Genomic DNA, 24,381 nt, shown 5'->3' with positions numbered 1-24,381 from the left:
CAAGCTATGCCGTGCCATGGCAAGCCCCACCGTGCTGTGCCAAGCCGTGCTGTGCCGAGCCATGTCACGCTGCCACTTACCTCCGCCCAGGCAGCAGAGCAGGACGTAGAGGCTGTTCTGAAAGTTGCCTGTGGCAAAGAATGAACCAGAAGATCCATTCTGTGGGGTAGCCTGGAATGGACTTCATGTTTCTGGAGGGTTTTTGCAGATATTCTGGTTTAGGAGTTGTATTTTTTTTATCATTCCGTAGGCTAAGATTGTACTGGGTATATATTTTGGAGTAGTTTAAAAGTTATGGGGGCACATCTGGGTCCAGGGCCAGGCTTCCCCCAGGATGAGAGAGATGTGGATGGACTGGAGTGAGTCCAGCAAAGGCTGCAGAGATGCCGGAGGGTCTGGAGCAGCTGGGATGTGCGGAGGGGCTGGGAGGACTGGTCAGCCTGGAGAGGAGAGGGCTCAGGGGGTCTGATGGAAGGGTAGAGATGAGGGAGCCAGGGCCAGGACTGGAGGCAATGGGCTCACATTGAAAATCAGGAAATTCCAGTTAAACATAAGAAAATACTCTTTTTGTTTTAAGTGTGATGAGGAGATAGATCAGGTTGTCCAGGGAGGTTGGGGAGTCTCCATCCTTGGGGTACATAAAACCTGACTGGATGAGATTCTGCGATTCAGGCTGTTGTAGGTGCCTGCACTAGGAGGTGATTCCCCTGCGGGTGAAGGACTTTGCCTTTCTCTGTGAACGTCATGAGGTTCCTGCTGGCCCGTTTCTGCCGCCTGTTGAGATCCCCCTGACCGGCACTGCCTCATCTGCTGTATCCGCTGCTCCTGCAACGTTGTGTCGCCTGCAAACACACTGCGAGTGCTCTGTCCTGTTGTCCAGGTCCCTAATGAAGATGTTGGACAGCCTCAGCCCCTGGGCTGACCGCCTGTCACTGACCTCCAGCTGGACTTTGCCACTTGTCACATCCCTTGGAGCTGGGCTGTTGGCCAGTTTTCCATCCACGCCCCTGTTTGTCCAGGCTTGCTCCATCAGCCCGTGAGGGTGTTGGGGAGGCAGCCTGGAAAGCCTTGCTGAAGCAAAGACAGGCAGCATCCCCTGCGCTCCCTTCATCCACCGTGCCAGTCTTCTCATCGAGGAAAGCTCTTCGGCTGCTCAGGTGTAATTTCCCTTTTGTAAAACCATGCTGACTGCTCCCACCACCTCCTTGTCCTCCTTGGTGTTTGCTCCATCATCTCCCTGGGGTTGGGGTGAGGCTGTTCAGCCAGTAGTTCTCTGGATCCTTGTCCTTGAGGATGGGAATGATGCCATTTCCATCCTGAAAACTTGTAAAGGGTGACAGATACTTCAAGTGGGACTGAAAAAAGTCTCCGAAATTATATATTTATATAAAAATCTATGCACATGCACAAAAGCCCGGGCAAGGTATATATGAGTCTGAAGGATGCTGCATGGCTTCAGGGCAGAGGTTGGGGTTGCTCTTCCAGATTGAGGTGGGAAGTTGGTTATTCCCCTTTACACAAGGCTCGCGCACCAGCGGGCCCCATGCAGGTCTCTCTGGCTGTTGGGAAATCCTTCACGCTGTCTGACAGCCAAGTGTGCTCCTGGGTTTGGGTTTTTCCCCCGCGAGGGCAGAACTTCCGCTGTTATACCGTGCTGGGTTCCGTTTGCTTGAACTCGTGCTATCCTTCATTCATGGGAAAGTGAATGCTACCGTTCCCTCATGCTATCTGATGGTCCTGTAGAGAAAGCAGAGTCTATTTTTGCTTTTTCACAAGTGCTCCTGTGCTTTGGGTCACAGTTTTCTGACACAAGTATAATTACACCATGAGCCTCTTCTCACAGCCCACCCTGATGTCTTTTGTCAGCAGCAGTGTTAGCTTGTGTGAAAGCCTTCCAATAACGATGCGTTTTAGTGGTTGTGCAGAAAGAACAACTTTCAGATGGAATTTGCAGAATTTATTGTTTACTAAGTAACATGTTTTATCCCTCAGGATGGTTTATAGGGCTTCCTAGGACATCAAACCCAGCTCTCTGTTCCTGTGGGGCCGGTCATTTCTGGAATGATCTTTCATCATAAATCACAGGGATACTTTTTCCCTTCTTTGCCAGCTCTAGTTCTGCTTTCCTCTTCCCATCAGAGAGCAACTCGGAATTCAGGCAGTTGCGGTATTGTCTCCCTTATCCTCAGCATTGTCTGCCAGAAACGGACAGTCTGAGTTTGTTTGATTTCCCACCTGCTGCTTGCACTAATAGCTATGTATTACCTGTTACGCCTTACCCAATTTTGCAAGTTTTTCAGCCAAACACAACGGACCAGAGATCAGTCATTGCTGGCTGATTTTCATACTCAGCTTTAGCTCAGTTCATGCTATGCTGGAATTTGTTAAGATAATCATTGCAAAGGAAGATTTTTAAAGCGTAGTCTGTTCACCCTTCAGGCAGATACTCACGCTGCTGTGTGCTGCTTTCTGCTTGACACCGGCAAATACGTTTTGAGTTTTCCTTTGTACGTTGGAGGCTCTTGTAAAATGTAGGCTGACATGTAGGTGAACTTTGGGCGTTGATTCCTGAGAAGGTGTATTTCTTCTCACTTTGAAGAGCTGCTAATATAAAATAACTTTATCATTGCACGGAATTTTTGAGATTTTAGATTTTGCTTCACTACCTACCGAGGCTGGGTGTTTTGGGGGGAAGCGGCTTGCACAAGTGACTGTCTGGCCTTACGAGATGAAGTCAAGGAGGAGGAAAATGCTTTAGAAAACCTCGGAATAATACATCCATGATCCCAAACAGTATCTCACTTTCAGGAGGTGGCAGGGAAAGGGGTACTGCAGCCCTCTGCAGTAAAAAGTTAATCTTCCTAACTTTGCAAAAACCACTTAGTTAGGTCTGTTCCTGAAAATAGTTGACACATTTGCTTGAGTTTTCAAAACAAATGAGGTTTGCATGTCTGACGTGCAAATTTCATCTCAGGACATTAAAGATTGGCAAAGGGATAAGCAAGGGAAAGCAGAGTTTTATGAAAGAAGACTTTTGTTCCGATGATAAATGTAAGGTTACCAAATACGGTAGGGCAAAAGATGTCTCTGTTACATAAAGTTTGTTGTGGAAGTCTCATTTTTTTCTGGAAATTAAAAAAAATATATATTTGTTTTGTAGTCTGTGATTGTATTAATTTGTGTTACAAACTCAGGAAGAAAGTCTGGCTTGCAGAATAATTTTTGTTATGTTTCTTTTTTTCTCACAGCTGGGTTAGAGATTAAGATGAAATTGCTTTTTCCTTTTGCTCTCTGAGGAACTCTCATGGTGATTTGTGATTACCCTGTAAAAGTGTCTGCCTAAATTTAACCAGAACAGGGAATTAGTGTATTGCATAGCCCACAGTTCCAGCCAGGGGGAATAATTTCTCTTAAACTGCGCTTCCACCATCAGTGTGAGCTGACCTTTGTTGTGGAGCGGGGGATTTAGTACCCGGAGTTAGATCAGAGTGGATCTGTTAAAAACTAACCTATCCCTGCTGTTAGATTTCAGTTCTGTCTCGGCATGAAGGAAGAACTGGAAATGAGCAGATAGAGATGGAGAGAAAGTAGCATTGCCCCACCTGGCCACAGCAGCGGTTTGTGCCCTACCGAGCTGATAGGGGAGTTGTAATACTGTGTCCAGAATGAATTGCTTTGCTTTATTTTGTACCTTCATCGACTATTTTATACTGTCATCCATTATCGTATCACAAAACGCGCAGTTCTTCCAGTTACTCTTGCTCAGATAGTGCCGCAATACTGATAGCTAAAGGAGAAAACGAACACGATTGACCTCGTGTTTGTGGGGCTGTATTTGTAAATAGATCATTTGCAGTGCCTTGCTTTGTGTCAGAGAAATTATTGAATTGAGTTTGTACAGGTAGTAAAAATAATTTCCTGTGTTTTCTTTTTTAGCCTTCTGTTGAGTCTTCAAGCCCAGGTAAATGTTTTTAATATTTCCTAAACGTGTGAGGGCAGAGGGCACCCTTGAATATTGCTGGTCTCTTCCAGTTAGTAACCTAAGACATCAACTGACAGAGAGGTTGGTGGCAGCGCTGGTTTAACTAGTCACTGCTTTCTTCCAGGCTGTGCCAGCACGAGTTAGAATTACACGCAGAGTCAAAAGCTAAGGCACTCTGTGCTCCCAGTTAAGAGATGCACCATTGCGATATGTTTTTCTGTATACTAGCATCAAGAACAAAAGCAGCAAGAAAAACAGGATTTTTTAACCCCATTGGATTACTGAAAACGAGGGGTTTCATGACTTGTGTTTTTAAAGCTGGTTCCTCTCTGATATTCCAGTATCCCAGAGCTCCTGGCTGTCCAGTAGCCAGCCCAAGTGTAAATGATGAATATCTGGGGGTTTTGTTCACTTTGGTACCACTGTACTCAGTGTTATTGATTTCCAAGGATGTTTGGCATCCTACTAGTGGAAAAGCTTTCCAGAAGTTCCTTCAGGGGGACTGCTGTTGTCACTTGAGCTCCTACTTCTTTTTTCAGAGAAACAATCAGTTGCTTTCAAAGTATAGTTAGCCCTTATGGTCAGCCCCTCCCTCTCCTACCTTCAGCCTGGATTTGGAAAATTAAATTTAAATTGTCCATGGAGACAAGGGGAAAAATGTTAGCAGGGTTAATGGAGTATTGCTGAGTTACACGCAAATGCTGCATCGGCCAAACCATTCATCCATTAATTTATTTTTCATTGTCATAAAATATAACCAGACTTCTTTACAAGGAACTGTGAAAAAAATACATGGGGAAAAATAACGAAGGATTCTGCATCCTCAATAAAATCTGCATAACTGTGAAGCTTACTTTAAGTTTAGATTTTGGAAAAGTCGTTGGACTGTCTGTAGTTGTAAGCAAGAAAGGTTGCAAAGGATGGAGGAATCAACTGCCCTGAGTTTCTATCTTGTGAGTATTTCTGTTCCCAGTGGAACTCTTGATTCAGACAGGCTTATGATCATTGAGGAATTAAGTCTTCAAAACCTGAACATTTTAGGAACATTTAACTAGGGCCCTGATGCCCAGATGTGTAGTACTTTGAGAACTGGCTGGTTCAACAGTTATCTGCTGGTTCTTTTCTCCACCATCTCTTACCACCCAGCGGACAGCTTTCACTCTCCTCTGAATAGTGAGATTGGCTTTCCCTAAGATAAGTGATTGAGGGATTTTGAAGATATTTTAATTTCTCAGTATAATTTGAGTATAAAAATGTCACCAAAGTAAAAAAAAAGTAAACTCTGTGAGGCCATGATCTAACCAAAAACATTCTTTAAAATGTTTTCTATCAGGAGGTTCAGCAACATCTGATGACCATGAATTTGATCCATCAGCTGATATGCTGGTGCATGACTTTGATGATGAACGGACATTAGAAGAGGAGGAAATGATGGAAGGAGAAACAAACTTCAGTTCTGAAATAGAGGATCTGAACAGGGTAGGTAGCTTTAAGTAGTCATAAAACATAACCACAGCCCACAGTCTCACGCAAAACATGTACAGGTTTTTTCCTTGACATTTGGAATTTAAAAAAACCCCAACCCCTAAACCACTAGCAGACAAATAATATAGATGGGGGAAAGGGGCTGAGCTAAACTGGCAGTTCTCAAAGCTGGGACAAGGAAACAGGTACATAAATACCTAATAATGCAGAACGCTGTGCTTGCTTAGTTTCTTTTTGCATAGATGTGCTGCTATAGGATTTGCATTTTAGAGCTAATATAAGTTAAAGTATGCTTTGACTAAACTTGTATATTCCAGTGTTGTTATTTGCTAAAGCACTTGCCCTTGATTAGTCCATATAGATTTTGATTTTTAAAAAAAATCCCGTAATTTTACATTTCTTTGGTGTTTTTATGCAAACATTTGTATAATACTTTAGTTGAGCATATATAGGAGTGTGTTCGTTTTTGAGGTGTTGGGAACAGAGATGCAGGTGAAATGATTGGCTCAAAGCAAAGAGTTGTCAGCAGAGCCGGGATGAGAACCCACAATTATTGATAGCAGTGATAAATAAATCTTCAAATGTCTATCTTCTGAAATAATCGCATAGAAGATCTATTTGGCATTTTGAGGTTGTGCTGTCATGTATTGTCTTAAATTACTTCTCAGGCACGAATAATAATCTTAAATTACAAACTAGGCTCATTATAAATGCAAAGTAATGCAGATACTGTCTGCGGCCTCACTGGCTGCAAAGGCTTCCAGAACAGATCATTAATCATTCTCAGATGCATATTGGATGTATAAACCCTGTTTGGTAGAAGTGATTATGCCAATATGGCTTTATATTAATTTAGTGCATTTAAAATACATTTTGGGTATAAATGATAATTTCTTTCTGGTAATTTCAGGTTTGATACTAGATGGTAAACATAGAGATAAATAAATAGTTTGTGAATCTAAATACTCTTCATCTAGATTAAATGAGAAGTGGAGCTCCACATTTATGTCGTGTGGGGTTTAAGTTGAAAATATGGTTTTTTTCCCTCTCATATCTTGTGAAGTGTCAACGTCTGGTTGTGTAATTCTGTCACCACATCACAATTGTTTTTTAATTTTTTTTTTTCCTCAGTCATGGATGATAGGCAATCTAAATCTCAAAACTATTGTCAAGACAAGTGCTATCCTGTCTTTTTCTTTACCGGACATTTACATGTATTCTTTCAGATTTCCCCCGGGTGTGAATGTGCCTGATTTTACCAGTTCAGCTCCTCCAGAGACCAGGTGGCAGTCAGGTTTTGCAAAAGCATTTTTGAACCTTAATGGTTTTACTCCTGATTGTCATAAAAATTAGACCTTCCTCCGAGGGTAAGGATCTTTTCTACTCGTTGTTTGAGACTCTGGCGAGTCTGTCGTGCGTTGGTAGTTGAGGTTGAGCAGCATCCTGCATTTGTCTGTGCGAGGAGCTGTATACATTTTTGTCTGAATGGCAGTAGCGTGTCTGCGTCTGGACACCTAAAGTTGCCCTTTGTGCTGCTCCAGTGCAGGAAAAATACGAGAAAAATTCCCTGAGAGCAGAGCAGTACCTGAAGGGAACCCAGAGTGTTGGATTTAGTGTCTCTCGGTGACATTTCTTGAAAGGTGGGAGTTTTTCTTGGGCAGGAAAGCTGTCTGCCAGGTGGTGCAGCAGACTGTCTGTGATCATATCCAGACATGGATTCAGCAATAGTATTTTTCTGTGTAGGAGCATCTATACCAGCTGTGACCAAACTCCTGGCTAACCAGTGCTCCTTCTTGAGCAGCCCGAGAGAAGGAGCGGTCAGGAAGGTGTGCCTGGGATGCGCCACATCTCTCAGCAGCCTAATTTTGGTGGTAGGAAATTGCATACTTACTCTGTCTTGGACATAAATGACCAGGCCCCAGCAAGCTGCAGAAACTGGACTCGCTCCTGCTCTTGGCTGCGCTGACTGTGCAAAGCATCAACTGGAGGGGGTGCGACACGGAGTGTTTGATGAGTACGAAGCCGGGTTCCTTACCCTTGTGCTGCCCAAGGGTGGGCAGAGCACCTCTGGGTGGCTTCCTGGGTGAGCTGTGTGTGGTGCCTCCCTGCTTTGCTTACGGATTTTTAAGCTTTTAACTCCCTTCCTTTTTCCATTTGTTGTTCCATATAATCACTCGGTTTCTCCTTTCGGGGTCCCCCTTCTCAGGGAGGGCTCCTGGGTTTTCTCAGGGTTGTGCACCAGCATCCTCTTGTATTTAAATGGAGAACCACACTCGGAAGCATGCGGTGTTTCTCCCAAATACTCTTCCAGCCCCTAGCAGAGCGCAGGTCAGGCACGTATGGAGAAGATGCTGTCTCTTTGTCTGTACTGTCTGTCAGTCTTGTTTTTCCTCCTTCTGTGGATTTGTCCATTTTGTTTTTAACCTCTGTAAGCTCAGTGTCCTGAGGCATGTGGCAACGTTGCACAGCTCATTTAGTGTGAGAAACACGTTTGGTTTTTCAGACCTGTTGTGTGTTCGTTTCAGGGGTTGCCCCTGAGCTCTTCGGTCAGAAGAGTGTACAGTCATTTCTAGTTACTTTTTCTGTGCTGCTCATGATACAGTTCTCTCTTCTATCACCCCCCCTCACCTCCAGTCCTGACACACGAGTTACACTTCATTTCTTGTTGTTAAACATCTTCCTCATCAGAAATGTCAGTCTTTGATGAGACTCGTTACTTTTCTAACCTCTCCGATTTTTGCAGTATCCTGAAGCAATACAGAAATTGTATTTTATCTCGGAGAGTTGCTGGCCCTTGGGGCTCTTTGAATTGTAAAGGACTATTTGAAGTGAAGAGGCTCTACCTAAGAAAAATGTAGATACAATACCGCTTTCCTAGGTAACATGCAGTAATATGCCTGTGACATGCCTCACACATACCTACAGATTGTAGTAAAAGTTCTTTTTAATTCTCAGTCTGTATCCACAGATGGGATAGAGGTGAGGAGTACTTTAGGAAAGTACATTATTTTCCAAAATGTGCTGGAGAACATTTATTTGGATAATTATGAACAGGATTCTTCTGCTAGCTGTACGGCCAGGTTTTAGTTAAGATCACAGTCCTGTCATGTTGTCTGTGTTGGTAAAATACTGATTCCCCACTTCTGAGAGCTCTTTCCGTGCAATGATGTGATAGGGACCGAGAAGCAAGAGGACATTTAGGTCCACACGGTTTGCATCTACCAAAGAGCAGACCAACAAGTGGTAGAATGGCTTAGTTCTTTGGAGGAAAAGAAAATACACAGAGAACAAGTACTGGTGACCCCTCTGTTACTCTTTGTTATTTACACAGCGGATCTACACTGGCCTTTTGTCATTGGTACTGTTAGCATGTCTCCAGAAACTAGAGATGTGATGGTCAGTGAAGGCCCTCAGGAAAGGAGTTCGTTGGAGGAAGTCTAAGGTCAGCTGATAACTAAAAAAGCTGATTGTCAGCTGGGGTGTACATTGCATACTCAGAAGAAATATTTAGAGCAAGCAGACACCTCTAAATAGTAAACAAAGGATTTGATCTTGTGAGAGAGAGAATTTCAAAATGCTCTCTGAAAGCTTCTGCTCTGGAAAGTCTTGTTAGGGATGCCGTGTACTGCCCCTGAAGGCTGGGTACTGAGGTATTAAAAGTAATAAGTAATTTGCAGACGTGGCAATTAATAATTTTTATTAATGAAGTGAATGCAGTTGATAAGAGTTCAGGAGCCACTAAATTTGAGAACCAACAGTAGCACTTGAAATGTGTCTGCAGAGTAGACCAGCATTCTAAATATAAATATATTTAAATGTGCACATATTTTAGCAGCTTCCAGTTCTGGATGGTTTTGTAGCCAGCTAGCTTAAAACGTCCATGCATCTTCAAACATGACTGCTGTCTGTACCTGGATATCAGGCGGTCCCTCACCCCCATCCAACCCCACTTTTTTTGTTTTGCCCAGAAGAGGGAGAGGTAGAGAGAGGTGCATTTCTGATGAGCTTTATAGTCCCTTTGAGAGATTGGTGTTACGTGAGTTCTGCTGTAAATTTATAAAGGATTAGGAAATAGTTCTGCTGCATAAAACCCCACATTTTTCTTAGGAGCTGAAACGTCTCTTTTTGCCTGTCCATTCATTGCGGAGTGTTCATTCGTAGTACAGCGGACCGTCACCTCTCTGGTTTTGCCGTTACGTTTCAAACACACCCCTTTAAACTGTAGAACAGTTGTGGGATGTGAAATCTTTCTGTTAAAATCTCAACCTTTGTTTGGATGTTTCTCAGGAAAGCGATATGCCAATCCAGGAGCTGCTTAGCCGGTACGGCTACGATGGAACCATTCCACTCCAAGAAGATGATGATGATGAAGACGATGAAGAAGAAGAGGAGGAGGGAGAAGACGATGATGATGTTGATAATGATGACAACAGTAGTGGTGAAAACAAAGTAAGTGCTCAAACTAATTTGAAACCGATTTTCATACAGCTGTTCTGTACTAGACGAGTGCTCAAGATGCCAGATCATGGCAGAAGTAATTCATAATATAGTTGATTTCAGGTGCTTTGTGTTCTGAACTCTGTTTATTCTTAATTACTCATCTGTATTTCTCTTCATTGCTCTTAATTTAATCTCTATCATTCTGAACTGTTGCTGTGGCAAATTAGCCTACATGTATACGTATAGCATCACGTAAGAAGGGATCGTAACTGTCCTTCAGAAATAGTCTGACTTCAAAACTGATGTTTGAAATGCCCGAAGGCACCTTTGCAGGTATGGCTGGATAGTTCTTTCAAGATGAAAAGCTGGCCTGCAGAAACTGAATGGTGAATTGTGGAGTCGAATTAAATGTGTCCCTGAGTATTGGAGATGGCTGTGAGTTTTCTAGCTCTAGCATTTCAAATTGTATTTTTTCAGCCTGGCACCCTGGTTGTACTTAACTGTTAACTGAATGTAATGCTTCGTGTATCTTAGCAAAAGGTATCGTTTTGAATTCAGCATCTTTAAAATCCTTTGCTGTGTGCTCTTAAAAGACATTTTCTGATTTTAGAAGAGCCTGTTCTGCTCCTGTATGTCATACATATCAGTACAATCCTGTCATGGGCACAGCTGTAGCTTCTCCATTACCGGTGGCATTCAGAGTTGCATCCTGAATTCCATAAAAATACGAAACCCTTTGTATTGTCAGTAACAAAAAAGCTTAGGCATTAATGGAAGGTGCATTACCTAATCTGGCCTTAAAAAGGGTGCACTTTGTGCTTTGATATCTTACCCATTTAGAATCTCTGGAATGTGACACAGAGATGAGGAGTGATTTATCTGATTCAGAAAATGGAGTTCTTAGGATTTACCAACTCCCTTGACAGATGCTGTAAGAGATTGCTGTTTGTATGGGTTAAATAGTTCAAAAAGAAGAAAGATATGCCTGAAAAGGTTCAGGAAGCTGGAGAGGGGAAGAAACTTACATACCATGAAGTACACAGAATTAAAATAAGACCCAAAAGTGGTTTATTCTGTTGTGCATGGTGGTGTTGCTGAGGTCTCACTTTCTTCTTGTGTCCTTGCTTCCTAATTCCTTCCTGACACAACCTCTGTGTTCTCCTGATCTGCGATGGTGGTTTGCCTCGGGGTGCAGGAATCCAGCTCTGAAATGCTTGCGTGCTGGGAGCGGAGAGGCAGTAAAATACATCTGTGGGGGTGGAATAATTTTATAAATCATTCAGGCTTTCTCTGCAAGCGCTCATCTTTCTCCAGCTTATTTAGCTGTACTGCACTTAGCTATTTTCTATTTTTAATCTGCTTTAAGCCGCACATGTGATAATACTCAGCTGGTGAAGGTACACATAAACATGTGCTGTGCCTAACGCTGCTTTTGTGTTAGAACTGGCTAGTGTGAGTGCTGACAACAGAGTCGTAAAACACATGGAAAATATTGAAAACATGCATTGAAATAGAAAACACTAATATATTTTTTTTAACCTTTATCATTTTGTTTTTCCTTAATTGTAATAATGCCCATCCTTGATGTGGTTTATCTTCTCATGAAGAAACTTGTTCTAATTTTTGATTTTCTAGTGACTCAATGTACATACTCGAGTCTACTGACCTGGTTCTATTCCTGTGGGGTTGAACCGCACTATTGATGTTAATTTTTATGGAAGGGACCGTTTCCATTTGATAAAGTATAGCCAGTAAATAATTCCTCCCCTTTTTATTGAAAATTCATAAGGAAGGGTTTTAGACACCGAAGTAAAATTTAAAATTAAATGAAATTAAATGAAAACCTGACTGATGTTAAAAACTAGGCATGATATTTAATTGTGGTTCATGTTTCTGATTTGAGTCTTAAGTGTTAAATTGATCTGCTTAAAATCCTGGTCAATAAATGATGTAATGTGTTTGTATATTTGTTGTGGCTCAGTCTGGACAGGCCACAATCTATACAGTCACCTCAAGCCAGATAAAAGATAACTGAGTTTGATATATTGACAATTTTGGAAAAATATTACCAAAATAGCGTTTGTCACATACAAGGGGTAACTGATCTCCTGTTTGTTTTTTTTTTTTATATTTAAGGAGGAGACCATAAAAGATTCGTCGGGTCAGGAAGACGAGACACAGTCATCCAATGATGACCCAGCACCATCTGTTGCTTCTCAAGATCCGCAGGAGATAATTCGCCCTCGTCGGTGTAAATATTTTGATACAAGTATGTACAGTTTAGTGCTAAGCACAGTGCTTTCAGTATGATTGACCTTTAGTTAAGAACTGCTCCAGTTAACGTAGTATTCTCTTTCTGAAATACGTGTGTTGATACCTATAAACATTTTTTTTCTCTTTCATAACACTGCTCTTGATTATCCTTAATAAGCAACAACAAAGTCCTGTTTTTAGCTGAATGCTAAATCTTCTCTGCAGATAAGGGACTCAGTATAAGGGCAGTAGATACTCTCTCTTCTTAAAAGAAAGGATTAGATTTGTGGAAAAATGTAAATTTCTACAGTTTTGAAAAAGCAGGCTCTCAGAGAGCGTAAATGCTTTCATGACAGTACTCCCGAGTGTTGTAACAGTCCAGTTTATGATCCTGCAAACTGGTTTGTACAGATACACCCTTCAGAAAAACCTTCTTGTCCGTGGAGCCCAGGTGTGGTGAACGACTGTTCAGTACGGTATTACCTTACCTTCGTAACTCCAGCTGCCAGTTCATACCGAGGACATGAGTAAAAATATTTGCAAGTAGGAAATGAACTGTTCTGACTAGGTGACTGCTGCACAGTGGGGGATTGTCATGACAAGGCCAGTGACACCAGCTTATGTGCTCATTCAAAGGAGGTGAGAGTCCAACTGAAAGAAAAAGTAAAAACTGAGATTTACTGGGAACAGAACCCCAGATTTCTTCAAGATCACTAATACCGAAAACAAAAGCAATATAAACCAGATACTGCAGTTGCATTGTGAAAGACAACTTGCCTATATCATAAAGAGCTTAACCTTTTTCTCAGTCCTCATCCGACATAATCTATTTTAAATGCTGCTGTGCATCTCCAAGCAGTACATCCAAGCCTGCTAAATCCCAGTAAGACTGAGAAAAGCCCTCTTGCGCAGATTTCTCCCACCTTGTGCTGGAGCCTACCTTAAACTCAGTGACGGCTGCTGTAAGGGAGAAAGAACAGCTGTAACTAAGGTAGAAGGTCGGTGAAAATGGTGTTGAAACCCACACGTGCATGCTGAACATTCACATTAAAATACTTCCAGAAAGTAACTTTGTAGGAAATTTGGATGTGGATCATCTGCTTCAGAGCTGGGTGAGAAAAAGGAAATTTTAGTTAGGTAGTATGGATGGATGCGCTCGTTTGTGCCTCAACTTTCCAGAGCCTGTTGTGGATCTTAATCCATTCTAAATGTAAACATTGAGTGGGTCATTTTTTAAAGTTGTCAGTACCAAAACAATTAGTATTGTCACCAAAACTGCCATCTGCACTTCGTGGTGCTAGATGAGATGGGAGTGAGGCAGAGAAGGAGCTGGCTCCCATGTCCCCAGCCCCCTCGCTCAGCTTGCTTTGCTGGAGGCTGCTGCTGGCATCCCTGAGCCCCATCACAGCTCATTTTGTGTAAATGTTGGAACAATTTCTTGCAGATAGCGAAATAGAAGAGGAATCTGAAGAAGATGAAGATTATATTCCCTCAGAAGACTGGAAAAAGGTAAATACTAAGGGCTGTTAAAAAAGCTTGTATTTCATGAGTAATGGGTTGGTCTGTTACCTAGTAACTCTGAGCTCTATACATCACCCAAATCCTCGACAGTTTTTCCCCATAAATGTAAGAAGTGTTAAAGACATTCCCAAATAGTCAAAAATCCATTTCTGTAGAGTGCCTGTTAGCTGTATTTTTAGATTTTGAACAATGGAAGTTTTAAGGGCTAAAACAAGATGTGGTCATTCTCTTGTTTGTTAACAAAAACCATCACGGCTGTGGTTGCTTAACTTTTTGTTTCTGTTATTTCAAAACAGGAAATCATGGTGGGCTCGATGTTTCAAGCTGAAATCCCAGCTGGCACATGCAAATACAAAGAGAATGAAAAAGGTGAGACTTAGCATTATTACCATTATCGCTATGTTTGAGATGATTTTCTAACGGGGAGAAAGAAAAGATTTGACTGATGTCATGTGTCTTGCGAAATAAAATTGCTCCTTCAAGTGGAAAATAGAACCATCATCTCTTACTGTAGTTCATCCTGTACTTCGCCATCAGAGCTGGAGTCTTGGAAGGGGAGAAGAAAGATTATATTGCTGACCTATTGCCTGTTGAACCCTTGGAATCTAATTTCGTCGTATACACAAGCTTTCTGTGCAGCTCGTGTTAACCTCCTCACCGGGTGTATTTAGTTTATGGAAAACCAAATAGATAATAAAGGAATTGTGTTGCTGGAATTGGATTAGCAAGTTAAAAGACAAAGTGGTCCCAGCCGCTTTGATTTTCACATTTTGTAACACTTCAGTCAGTATTAAAGAACCTCTCGTTCTACTTTTGGGTTTTTTTCCAGGAACTTTTTCCCCCGTCACAACCAGAGCCTTTGGCTGCATGCTGTCAATAGAATCAAGTCAGGAAGGGTAGACTCACTTTAAACCTAGCTGTGAGCTTAAAAGAAGCACATTTTCCAGCTCATTACTAACAATTTGTTTACACTGCAGGTCAGTTTGAGACTGCCTCTTTCGTAGTTTTGTATAAGTCAGTTTTAAACTAACCAGCACAAAACTCAGTGCCTTCCTAAATCTGAGTATATCCTCAGGCAGTAGCAGTTGTCTTGCTCTGAGCTCCAGGTTGCGGTAGCTACGCTCTAGCCTGATCTTGCGAAAAACCATCTCCAAAGAGCATCGGTCCTGCTGCTGGCTTCGCGGAGGCTCACGTGGAAGCTGACACTTTCTGTCCACTCGGACTTTGTAGCCAGAGAGATTGAAGAGAATGTAATTTAAAACTCCATGAGAAGTTTGGAGCTTCCATTAAAAATAGAAGATGGCAAATTGAAAACCATTGGCTTTTGAGCTGGGAAGAAATATCTCTTTGCATGCTTTCGTGCTTCTGCCTGAAAAGAGAGCTTCAACTACGTGTTTGCGTGAGATGCAGGAAATTATACTGTACTGGTCACCGGCTTTTCCTGGTATTTGCTCAGCTCTAAATGGCTTCTGGCCTCCAATAATAAAAAAGATATAGCTGCTTTGTGCATTGCAGTAACCGATATAAAACAGGTTTTCATTGTCTTGCACGCTGCTCTTCTGCAGGACAGAGAACCTACGTCATGGGCAAAAGCCATTGAGGGGAAAAGTTAAATTTTCACTAATGGTGCTAGGGCTGTTCTGGTTTTATATACCCGTGGCATTTTGTCTCTCCTGCCGCTGATTTCTTTTCTGCTGTGTTTTGGATGGAATCTTTGACAGGGCTCCAAGTGGAATATTAATGAAGCTTTAAAAAGTTGAAAAATAAATGCCCGAGACTGTGTATTTAGTACTTCCATGTACATATCCCATCATCTTAGTTGTTCTCTAACGATGGGGAAATTCTAACTGTGAAATTCCCAAACACTAAGAAGACTAGTTCTTTAGCTGCTACTAAACAATTTCAGGTAATGAAAAATCTACAAAATTAAAAGATATGTTTTCAGAAGGCTTGGACTTGAAAATAAAAGGATAGCTCTGAAAACTGAAAGGTGCTGGAGCTGCTTTGAGACTTAATGGCTGCTGCTGTCACTTGTAAATGTGGCAGTGGGGTTAGCTTGACTCATTAAGGGTGGCTTAGGACCGATTATCAGTTATCCCCTGAAAAGAATTGTTGCTTCTACTGGAGTTTGTATCCCAAGATACCTAGAATCTTTTTTCTTAAATGAGCAACCAAACATCAGATTAGGACTAGCCTTGGAAACCAAAAGCTCCCGGAAAATTGTTGAGAGCTGTTTCCAGAGAGTATGTTGTTTGTAAAGTGGGGCTGGCTTTCTTTGCAAGACGCTTGAGCATTTTCCTGACCAGTTTTGGTTTTTCATTTGTAGTCTGCTCTCATGGTAAGAACCTAACCATGCTTTCCCAGGTGTTCGCTCCTTGCTCTTGTCCAGGGTGCTCCCTGAGCTAATGGAATCAACGCTAAAGTTACTTTCTGGCTGGTTTTTGTAAGGTTATCTTTTAGTTGAAGACTGGGCCACAGGCAAGGCCTGGATACTTTCCTGATTCTAGTTTTTAATAACCTGAATTTTACTTTATTTTGCTGTACTAGTATTTTAACCCTGCAAAGCCTGTAGGCTCTTCGAAAATAAAAATGGGAGTGAATTCAGAGGGTGGATCGTTTGGCTGTGTTTCTCCCACTAATTCCAGTTTACGATGGCTTCCCTGGCCTGAAAGCTCACACAAAAACTCTGAAAAAACCCAGTAGAGATTTGGCAGTATTAAAATTCAGTGATCTTAACCTGAATGATTTTCTTTTATAAAATATTTATTGGAAGTAGTGGGAAGGTCTGAGCAAAGTTTCCTTTAGGAGCTGTTTTGCTTCAGCAGGTCTGGCATCTGGGTGTCACCGTCCCTGGAGAAGCAGGGAATATAATATGAGAATATAATACAAGAATATAATATAAGAATATAAGAATCTTATAAAGAGAGAATAAACTTCTATATTGTTGGTTTAGCTTGCTTGTCTTTCTCCTGTGGTTAACTCAGTGTATGAAAATGATGACCAGCTGCTGTGGAATCCTGACTTCTTACCCGAAGATAAAGTGATCGAGTTCCTAAACGAAGCATCAAGGCGTACGGGTGATGAGAAAGGCCTAGATGCAATTCCTGAAGGATCTCACATTAAAGATAATGAACAGGTATATATGGATAATTAGGATTTGTAGTTTAATATTACAGAATGAATTATCCCTTTATTTTATTTTACTCCCAAGAATTAAAGTTGTGTTTGAAACAGCTTTATTATTCCTTGTGGAAATGGAAGTATGATGGGGTTTTTACCTCTTAACAAACATTAAACTGTTACCTTTGGCTTAACGTTGCTTTATGCTTCAGTGCCTTATTTTATATATAATAATTGTGTATGATTGAGTCCTTTCAGTTACAGATTTTTTAAAGCTATATGAATGCATACTTATTTTTTTCTTCACAAAAAAACCCCCATCAATTTTCCAAATGTGTGCAGTGGATGAAAATGTTAAAATACTTTGCCTGGATATATTCTTGATTATGTAATTGGAGATTTGGAAATTTAAATAGAGGAAATATGTCTTTGTGCTGTCTTAAATTGTATTACATTCATTCAAAGAGTTTATTTTTTATCTTTTCTTAATAGCTATTAGTGGTTTACTAAGTATGCTTCTGTGGCACAGCATAAATTGAGTGGCATCTAGAATGTTAAATGCATGTCTTTTCATCTTCCAGGCATTGTATGAACTGGTTAAGTGCAATTTTGATACTGAAGAATCATTACGAAGGCTGAGATTTAATGTAAAAGCAGCCAGAGGTGAGCATACACTGAAAGTTAGGTTTATATTGCTGAACTCTCCTTTTATTCCTGACATAGGTATTTGCTGTCAGTGCCCATTTGAGTGGAACCCTCCGTGAATCTCTGCTTGTTCTCAGTTAGCAGATGTGGTATGAACAGGTACCTGCTCAAAGAGGGTGTGTCAGTTCCTGTCGATAGAGCTTGATATGTATATCTGTGACTTTAACAGCAAGTTAAAATTTAAAATTACTTCTTAGCAACTGACTTGTGCATTTCTTGGGCATTTTGGTCTTTGTTCTCCTCCTAGACCTTTTCAGTCATCAAAGTTAATGGGACAAACATGAAATATAAAATGAAATAACTCACAATGAGAATGAGCCTCTAAACCTTTTCTTTAACTCACTATAACACTAAAAAGACCCTGGTGTTAAAGATGCTTTTGGAGCTGTAAGCGTTTCCTGGTTTGGTATTGATCTTTATGCTCAAAGGAACAACAAAGAGAAGGCACAGGTTGTTTTCCTTGCACATTGATCTGTTAGTTCTCCTTTCAAACCTGTGGCTTCTCCAGACTTTGCTGTGCAAATAACAAGACAAGAATGATCAAATAAGGAAGATTAGTTTGTTCTCCCTCTGTTTTAAACCTTATTTATTTGTGACCTTAAGAATCAATAAGGCCAAACTCTATTAAGTTCTTAGAAGCGTGTCTGAAAGTTGTCAGGGCTCTGTTCTGGCTTCAGTGGGGCCGAGATCTCCCACCCTCCAGTGTGAGCAGCACGTTCTGACTCTACCTGACTGGAATCAGCAGCCTGTCGTTGCTGGCTCTGGCCAGCAGTAGAGAAGATCTCATTCCTCATTCCTTTCCCCCCACTTCTTCCAAACACCAGCAACCAGTTTGAGCCCATAGCATGAACTCTTCTGCGCTGGGTCCTGGCTGGAAGGGTACCTGCTCTTCCCATGGTGCTGGGGGCAGGAGGCTCAGAGCAGGGTTCCAAGCCCTTCTTTCTACTGCCTGCTGATTTCCCCCACGCGCCAGGGCTGGACTTACGGACTGTTTGTAGCAGGTCCCACTGACTAGCTACATGGGGCGCTGGCCCAGGGTGCCCAGAGCAGCTGTGGATGCCCCATCCCTGGAGGGGTTCAAGGCCAGGCTGGATGAGGCTTTGGGCAACCTGGGCTAGTGGGAGGTGTCCCTGCCCATGGCAGGGGGTGGCACTGGGTGGGCTTTAAGGTCCTTTCCCACCCAAACCATCCTGGGATTCTATAAATTTCCCACCTCCTCACTAGAAGGGAGATTTTTCATTTTTGTACTAGTAAGTGAAATTTCTGGGGGCGGTTCTCATTTAGTCGGCAGATGGTGTAAGAAACTTGAACACCATATGTTTTCTGTCACTTCAGTTTTCTTTCATTGGCTGTATGCTTTGTTGTTAAGTATTTGCTTTGTTGTATTTCCTTGTGGTAGAAGAATTATCTGTTTGGACAGAAGAAGAATGCAGGAACTTTGAACAAGGGCTGAAAGTCTATGGCAAGGATTTTCATGTGATTCAGGCAAATAAGGTAAACACTGCATTTAAATATAGTTCACACTTTTTTTTTTTTAAAGCAATGTAATTGTATGTAAATTCTTAACTTCAGTTTCCTTCACAAATTACTGCATTTACGTCTTCTGATTTTAACTACACATACATCCCAATTTGTTCGTTGAAGTCCAGAATCCTCTGTAACTGTGGCTGTGAATCCAAAGTTCAATATCTTTGGAAACTTTGCATTTCAATTTTTTGGCCTCTGAAATTCTGAGTCAATAGTTTTCACCATTTCCTATCTTGTATAAAGAAGCATGGACTTTGAATGTCACACCTTTTTATTTAAATGCTATCTTTTTGCCAAAAATGTATTTAAGTTCACCAAAATTTACACGGCATCTATTTTCCAGGTACGAACAAGATCGGTTGGTGAGTGTGTAGCATTTTATTACATGTGGAAGAAATCAGAGCGTTACGATTTCTTTGCGCAGCAGACCCGATTTGGAAAGAAGAAATACAATCTGCATCCTGGTGTAACGTAAGATGTGCATTGTTGTTATGTGCTTTTACGTGTTGGATCTAAATCTTTATTTTTATATTGCTCTAATCTGGGATGGTGTGACAGCCTAGGGATTCCCCCGGCCCGATTTGCAGTAGGAGAACAGCCAAGGTGTAAGAAAAGCTTCCTAGTGCATTTAATGTAATTTCCAAAATACATTTGTTTGCAATAAGACCAACAGTTTGCTTTGAACAGCTATTTAATTTAGTCTGTTTGCTGTTTAAATGTTTCACAAATGTAACATTTCTGCAAATATTTGGAGTTTTTTAAATGCTTGTTTTAAATACATGTTTTATACAAAGGCATTAGGTTTCAGGTGGGATTTGTGGTACATGCTGTAGTTTACTCCTGAAGTGTATTGTTTGGCAAGAACTCTGGCCAACACAGTACCCCATGGCAGGGCTTTTGTGGGTGTATACAGCTCCTTTCCCCACTCACACCCCTGCTGGGCGAAGAGGGAAATGCCTGTGCAGAGCTGTGTGTTTCCCTCCCTCTAATCTGAGCAAGTGAGCCAACGTATTCTTCTGCCCTTCATTCCAATGCTATGATTTTACTATCCCACTCTTTTTGCTGATGTTCTCCAAGTCTTTTCACTATTATTTTTTCTTCTCGTTTGTTCCTGGCTTCTCTATTGATCCTTCTTTTTCATATTATTCTTTCTTCAAACATTTCGGAGCTGTGTGTTGGACCACTGAAGTGAACTTGCAGCATGACACTGAGAGCTGCCATCTGTGGCTTTGTAAAATAGAGAGAAGCACCCAGAGCTGCTGCATTTTCTTAACCAGTTCTCAGGGACTGTCTGCCTTCCCCTCTTCTTCCATCTGTTTTTTTTTTCCCCATTTTGGGCCAAATTAGGAGACACTTTTGGTTGTTAATAGCTTAAAACATCCTCTGGTTCTTTTGCAGTTGACTGCAAATGGTGATCAGAAGAAGTGTCATTAAGGACTGTACTTGTCTGTTCTTTTGCAGATAGACGGGGAATTTAGGGTGCAGTAGCAGTTCCAGAATAGTTCTGCGTGAGGATATGCTGTTTCTGGAGTTAATCCAGACTAACACCATATGGAGCAGGGCTTTACCAAACAGCTTTGTTTGTTTAAGTCTTTCATCGGAGATTTACTATTAGTGACCTAAATGGTAGGACTGCAATAGATTTCAGATACGGAAATGTCTTATCTTCAACTCTGAAGTTTTTAGTTTGCTTTTAACTTTGCTCCTTTTGCGGTTGTGTATGCACAAAATGTATTTACTTTAATGGTTTGTTATCAACACCGCAGCAAATTGCAAGAGTTTAGTACGAACCTGCCCGAGAGCATCACCTTGAAAACCCAGTCCACAGCATCCCAGCGTGTAGAAGTTTCTGCTTGGGCATGATCTTACGGGACTTAGCTAAGCACAGGCGGAATTTATATAAGCTGGCTGCCATGGTGGGTCAACAGATAATATGTAGGTGCTGCAGACAAAACATACGTGGGCCAGGAGATTTGAAGTTGTTAATTTTGCAAGAAAAGTCTGTGCATTTCAAAAGACAGAATGTGAATTGGTCACACTCTCAGTATATGCAGTATGTACTCTTGTACAAATGACTCCAGTCCTTCACGCAGCAAGGGCCATGCTGAATGTGCTGTTTCTGTCGTGCAGAGATTACATGGACCGTCTCCTGGATGAAAGTGAAAGTGCTGCTTCCAGTAGAGCTCCGTCCCCTCCTCCTACGACCTCCAACAGCAGCACCAGCCAGTCCGAAAGGGAAGACAGCACAACCAGCAGCAGTAACCAGAATGGTGAGTGCGTGCCCTGTCCCTTGAGTGGCCGGATCAGCACCAATGACAGGCCAAATGAGAAGTTAAACTTGCCTCTCTAAAACTAAGTCTATTTTAATTTTAAATATTTTCCAAGGTGTTAGCAGCTTTAAGTTTAAAATGTTTTTAAAAAGGGCTATGCTTGCATTTAGCCAGCGGTCACATACTGAAGATAAAGCTCCACTAGGATCATAGAAACATAGAATCATGAAGGTTGGAAAAGACCTCAAGGATCATCAAGTCCAACCCTCAACCCAACCCCACCCAACCCACTAACCCACGTCCCGAAGCACCACATCGACACGTTTCCTGACCCCCTCCAGGGATGGTGACTCCACCACTGCCCTGGCCAGCCTGTTCCAATGCCTCATCACTCTTGCAGTGAAGAAATTTTTTCTAATATCCAGCCTAAACCTCCCCTGGTGCAACTTGAGGCCATTTCCTCTTGTCCCATCACTTGTTACTTTAGAGCAGAGCCCAGCCCCCCCTCACTGCACCCTCCTTTCAGGCAGTTGTAGAGAGTGATGAGGTCTCCTCTCAGCCTCCTCTTCTCCACCCCCAGCTCCCTCAGCCGCTCCTCGTCAGCCCTGTGCTCCAGACCCTTCCCCAGCTCCGTTGCCCTCCTCTGGACCTGCTCCAGCCCCTCAATGTCCTTCTTGTGGTGAGGGGCCCAACACTGACCCCAGGATTCACGGTGCAGCCTCACCAGTGCCGAGTTCAGGGGCACAATCCCTGCCCTTCCTTTTAGGTGTGAATAATCCGTTATTGTCTTCCCCGCGCTGACTTTGTGAGGAGTCCCGTGGTCTCTGAAGGAACTGAGCTGGGCACTGGGCTGTCTGCAGCACCTCCCCGGTGCTGGGCTCAGGATCACCGTTAGCTGTTCTTCCCAGGCGTGGGGCATGGAAGGGCCGTGAGGGGCAGGAGACGATCACCTGGGAGGGAGGAAAACCTCAAAAGGAAGGAAGGGACAGCTTTCCGAAGGAGCTGGAGGGAAGGCAGCAGCCAGAGGAGGGAGGAGCTTGGGGGCTGAGTCAGACTCTGAAAATCGAGTGGAAGCTACAGAAGCTGTCCAGGTGAGGGCAGTCCACCTGCAGCTCCTACCGTTAGGGGATTCCAGGGCGCTTCTTGGCTGACGTTGCTTGTCAGGGCTTCCATAAACTCCATCCTGGTAAGTCTGTCATTTGTATGCAAATAATGAGTCACTTGCTCATCGCACAGTGAGGATACAGAGAACAATATTGGCTTTTTAGTTCAGTGGGACCAGTTGGACTTATGCTTTCTTGACCTGTCACAGATCGTTCTGCGACTGCATACACTTCCGTTCTCTTTCTGACGGTCTGTCTCTGTAACGCAGGGGTGTCTGCTAACGGGCCGGGGGAGATACCAAATAAAGATGAAGCGAAAATCGAAGGTTTGCATGTAAATGGACCTACCAGCGTCAAGAAAACACCTCACACGGAGCTGGATACAAATGGGTATGAAACTGAAAACCTTTCCATTGACCCAAAACTTGCTCACTCAGCTTCGAGAAATGAAAATGATTGTGAAGAAAAAAGTGAAAGACCTCTAAAAAGAAGAAGAATTAACAGCAATGGAAAAGAGAGTCCAGGTTCTTCAGAGTTCTTCCAAGAAGCAAACTCACATGGGAAGCTTGAGGAACTAGAAACTTTGGATGACTGAATACTAGGAGCTGATTTTATTCCTTGGAGTAAATTTTGGGTGTCTAAAATTTTCAGGGTTGATGGGTTACCTTACAAAATCCAGTTCCATGAAACAATCTGCTGAGATTTTTTTTCTAATACCTTCTAGTTGACTCTTGAGATCTGATTATTTGGGGATTTTTTCAGTGCTGAAAAGCAGTAGGAAGAATATTTCATTTCTCAGAGCTGGCAATGGTAGTTCTGGGAACTCTAAGGCTCTTAAAAATATTTGCAAAACAAATCAGTGAGTTTCTGCAAAAAATCCTCCCAGCCTAATACGTTAAAAGAAACTTGTGTGTGTAATACACCCTTTAAGCATTGTACAAGTGAACAAAGCATCCTAGTTGAAGCAGGGGCTGGTTCAGGTGTTGCAGGTAGTTAAAATGAGACACAGAATGCCAAGACACGCGTCAGAGTAGGCACAACTCACGCTAGCGAGAGGCAAGTGTCATCTCATTGTTAAGGAACCCTTATGAATCCTGAAAGTTATGAGCACAACTATTTTTATATATAGAAGTTTTAAAAGGTAAATAAATAAACCAGGTCAGGTTTGTATATGTAAAATTGTTGACATCAATGATGTCTTTCCATATTCTTTATCTGGGCTAAAGAAATACATTCTGTATTTTTCCAGATTTCTTTGTAGCCTTTGAAAGATTTTTACAGTACTTATGTCTTGATTGAACTGTCCTTTCTTAAAACAAAAGCTTGTATAATTTTCTTAACTTGTACAGTTGGTAAACTTTTATGAGAGAATTGATACCCTGAGTCTAATGTCAGCTTCATTTTATTTTGCTGAAGTCTTTTCTAAAAAAAAAAAAAAAACAAAAAACCCAACATAAAAAAAAACCCAAATCAAACCAATTGGCTTAAAAAAATGCTTATTAGTCACCAACATGTTATTTTCTTCTCAGCAAACAGTAAACAACATCAGGAATGGTTAGAAGTCATTTGATTTTTGAAAACATTATTCTTTTCCTTCTGTTTTATGGCAAATAGTGATGCTAGAAATTTGTTAAGCATGATGCTTGCGTTGCACAAATTTTCTTGCTTTGATTATACATTTTTCTCATTTTATTTTGAGCTCGGATAAATTTCACATCAGCTGAATGCTTACGTTTACTATGAACCTTGCTCACCAAGATCAGGTGTTAGATTATCCATTGATTTATTGTCACTCGAGCATCTTCCACGCTTCACCGAGCCCGGGAGGGGTAGGAAAGGGGTGTACAGGTTAGAAATGGATGCGCAGCTGCCAGCCTGGTGCCTGAATTCCTGAAGACGAGAGGACCTTGCACGGCTGGGAATTTCAGTGGGAGCAGAACCGTCACCTCTACATTCAGTACCTAGAGATGTGCAC

General features: G+C 41.9%; 1 protein-coding gene across 1 annotated transcript; it reads left to right on the top strand.

Moving 5' to 3' along the window:
- The first annotated feature begins 3,933 nt into the window (after positions 1-3,933).
- On the top strand, positions 3,934-23,832 carry MIER1 (mesoderm induction early response 1, transcriptional regulator). Its single transcript, XM_010083583.1, has 12 exons — positions 3,934-3,961; positions 5,316-5,461; positions 9,755-9,916; positions 12,044-12,176; positions 13,605-13,669; positions 13,978-14,050; positions 16,666-16,817; positions 17,383-17,464; positions 18,906-19,000; positions 19,377-19,504; positions 21,164-21,303; positions 22,676-23,832. The coding sequence occupies exons 2-12, from the start codon at positions 5,363-5,365 to the stop codon at positions 22,999-23,001; spliced, it is 1,455 nt and encodes a 484-aa protein (XP_010081885.1). The 5' UTR covers positions 3,934-3,961; positions 5,316-5,362; the 3' UTR covers positions 23,002-23,832.
- Positions 23,833-24,381: the final 549 nt, after the last annotated feature.

Source organism: Pterocles gutturalis, unplaced genomic scaffold, assembly GCF_000699245.1.
Source record: "Pterocles gutturalis isolate BGI_N339 unplaced genomic scaffold, ASM69924v1 scaffold965, whole genome shotgun sequence".
NCBI classification, from domain to species: domain Eukaryota; kingdom Metazoa; phylum Chordata; class Aves; order Pterocliformes; family Pteroclidae; genus Pterocles; species Pterocles gutturalis.
The sequence above is the reverse complement of the archived record's forward strand: the minus strand, read 5'-3'. Positions and strand labels throughout refer to the sequence as shown.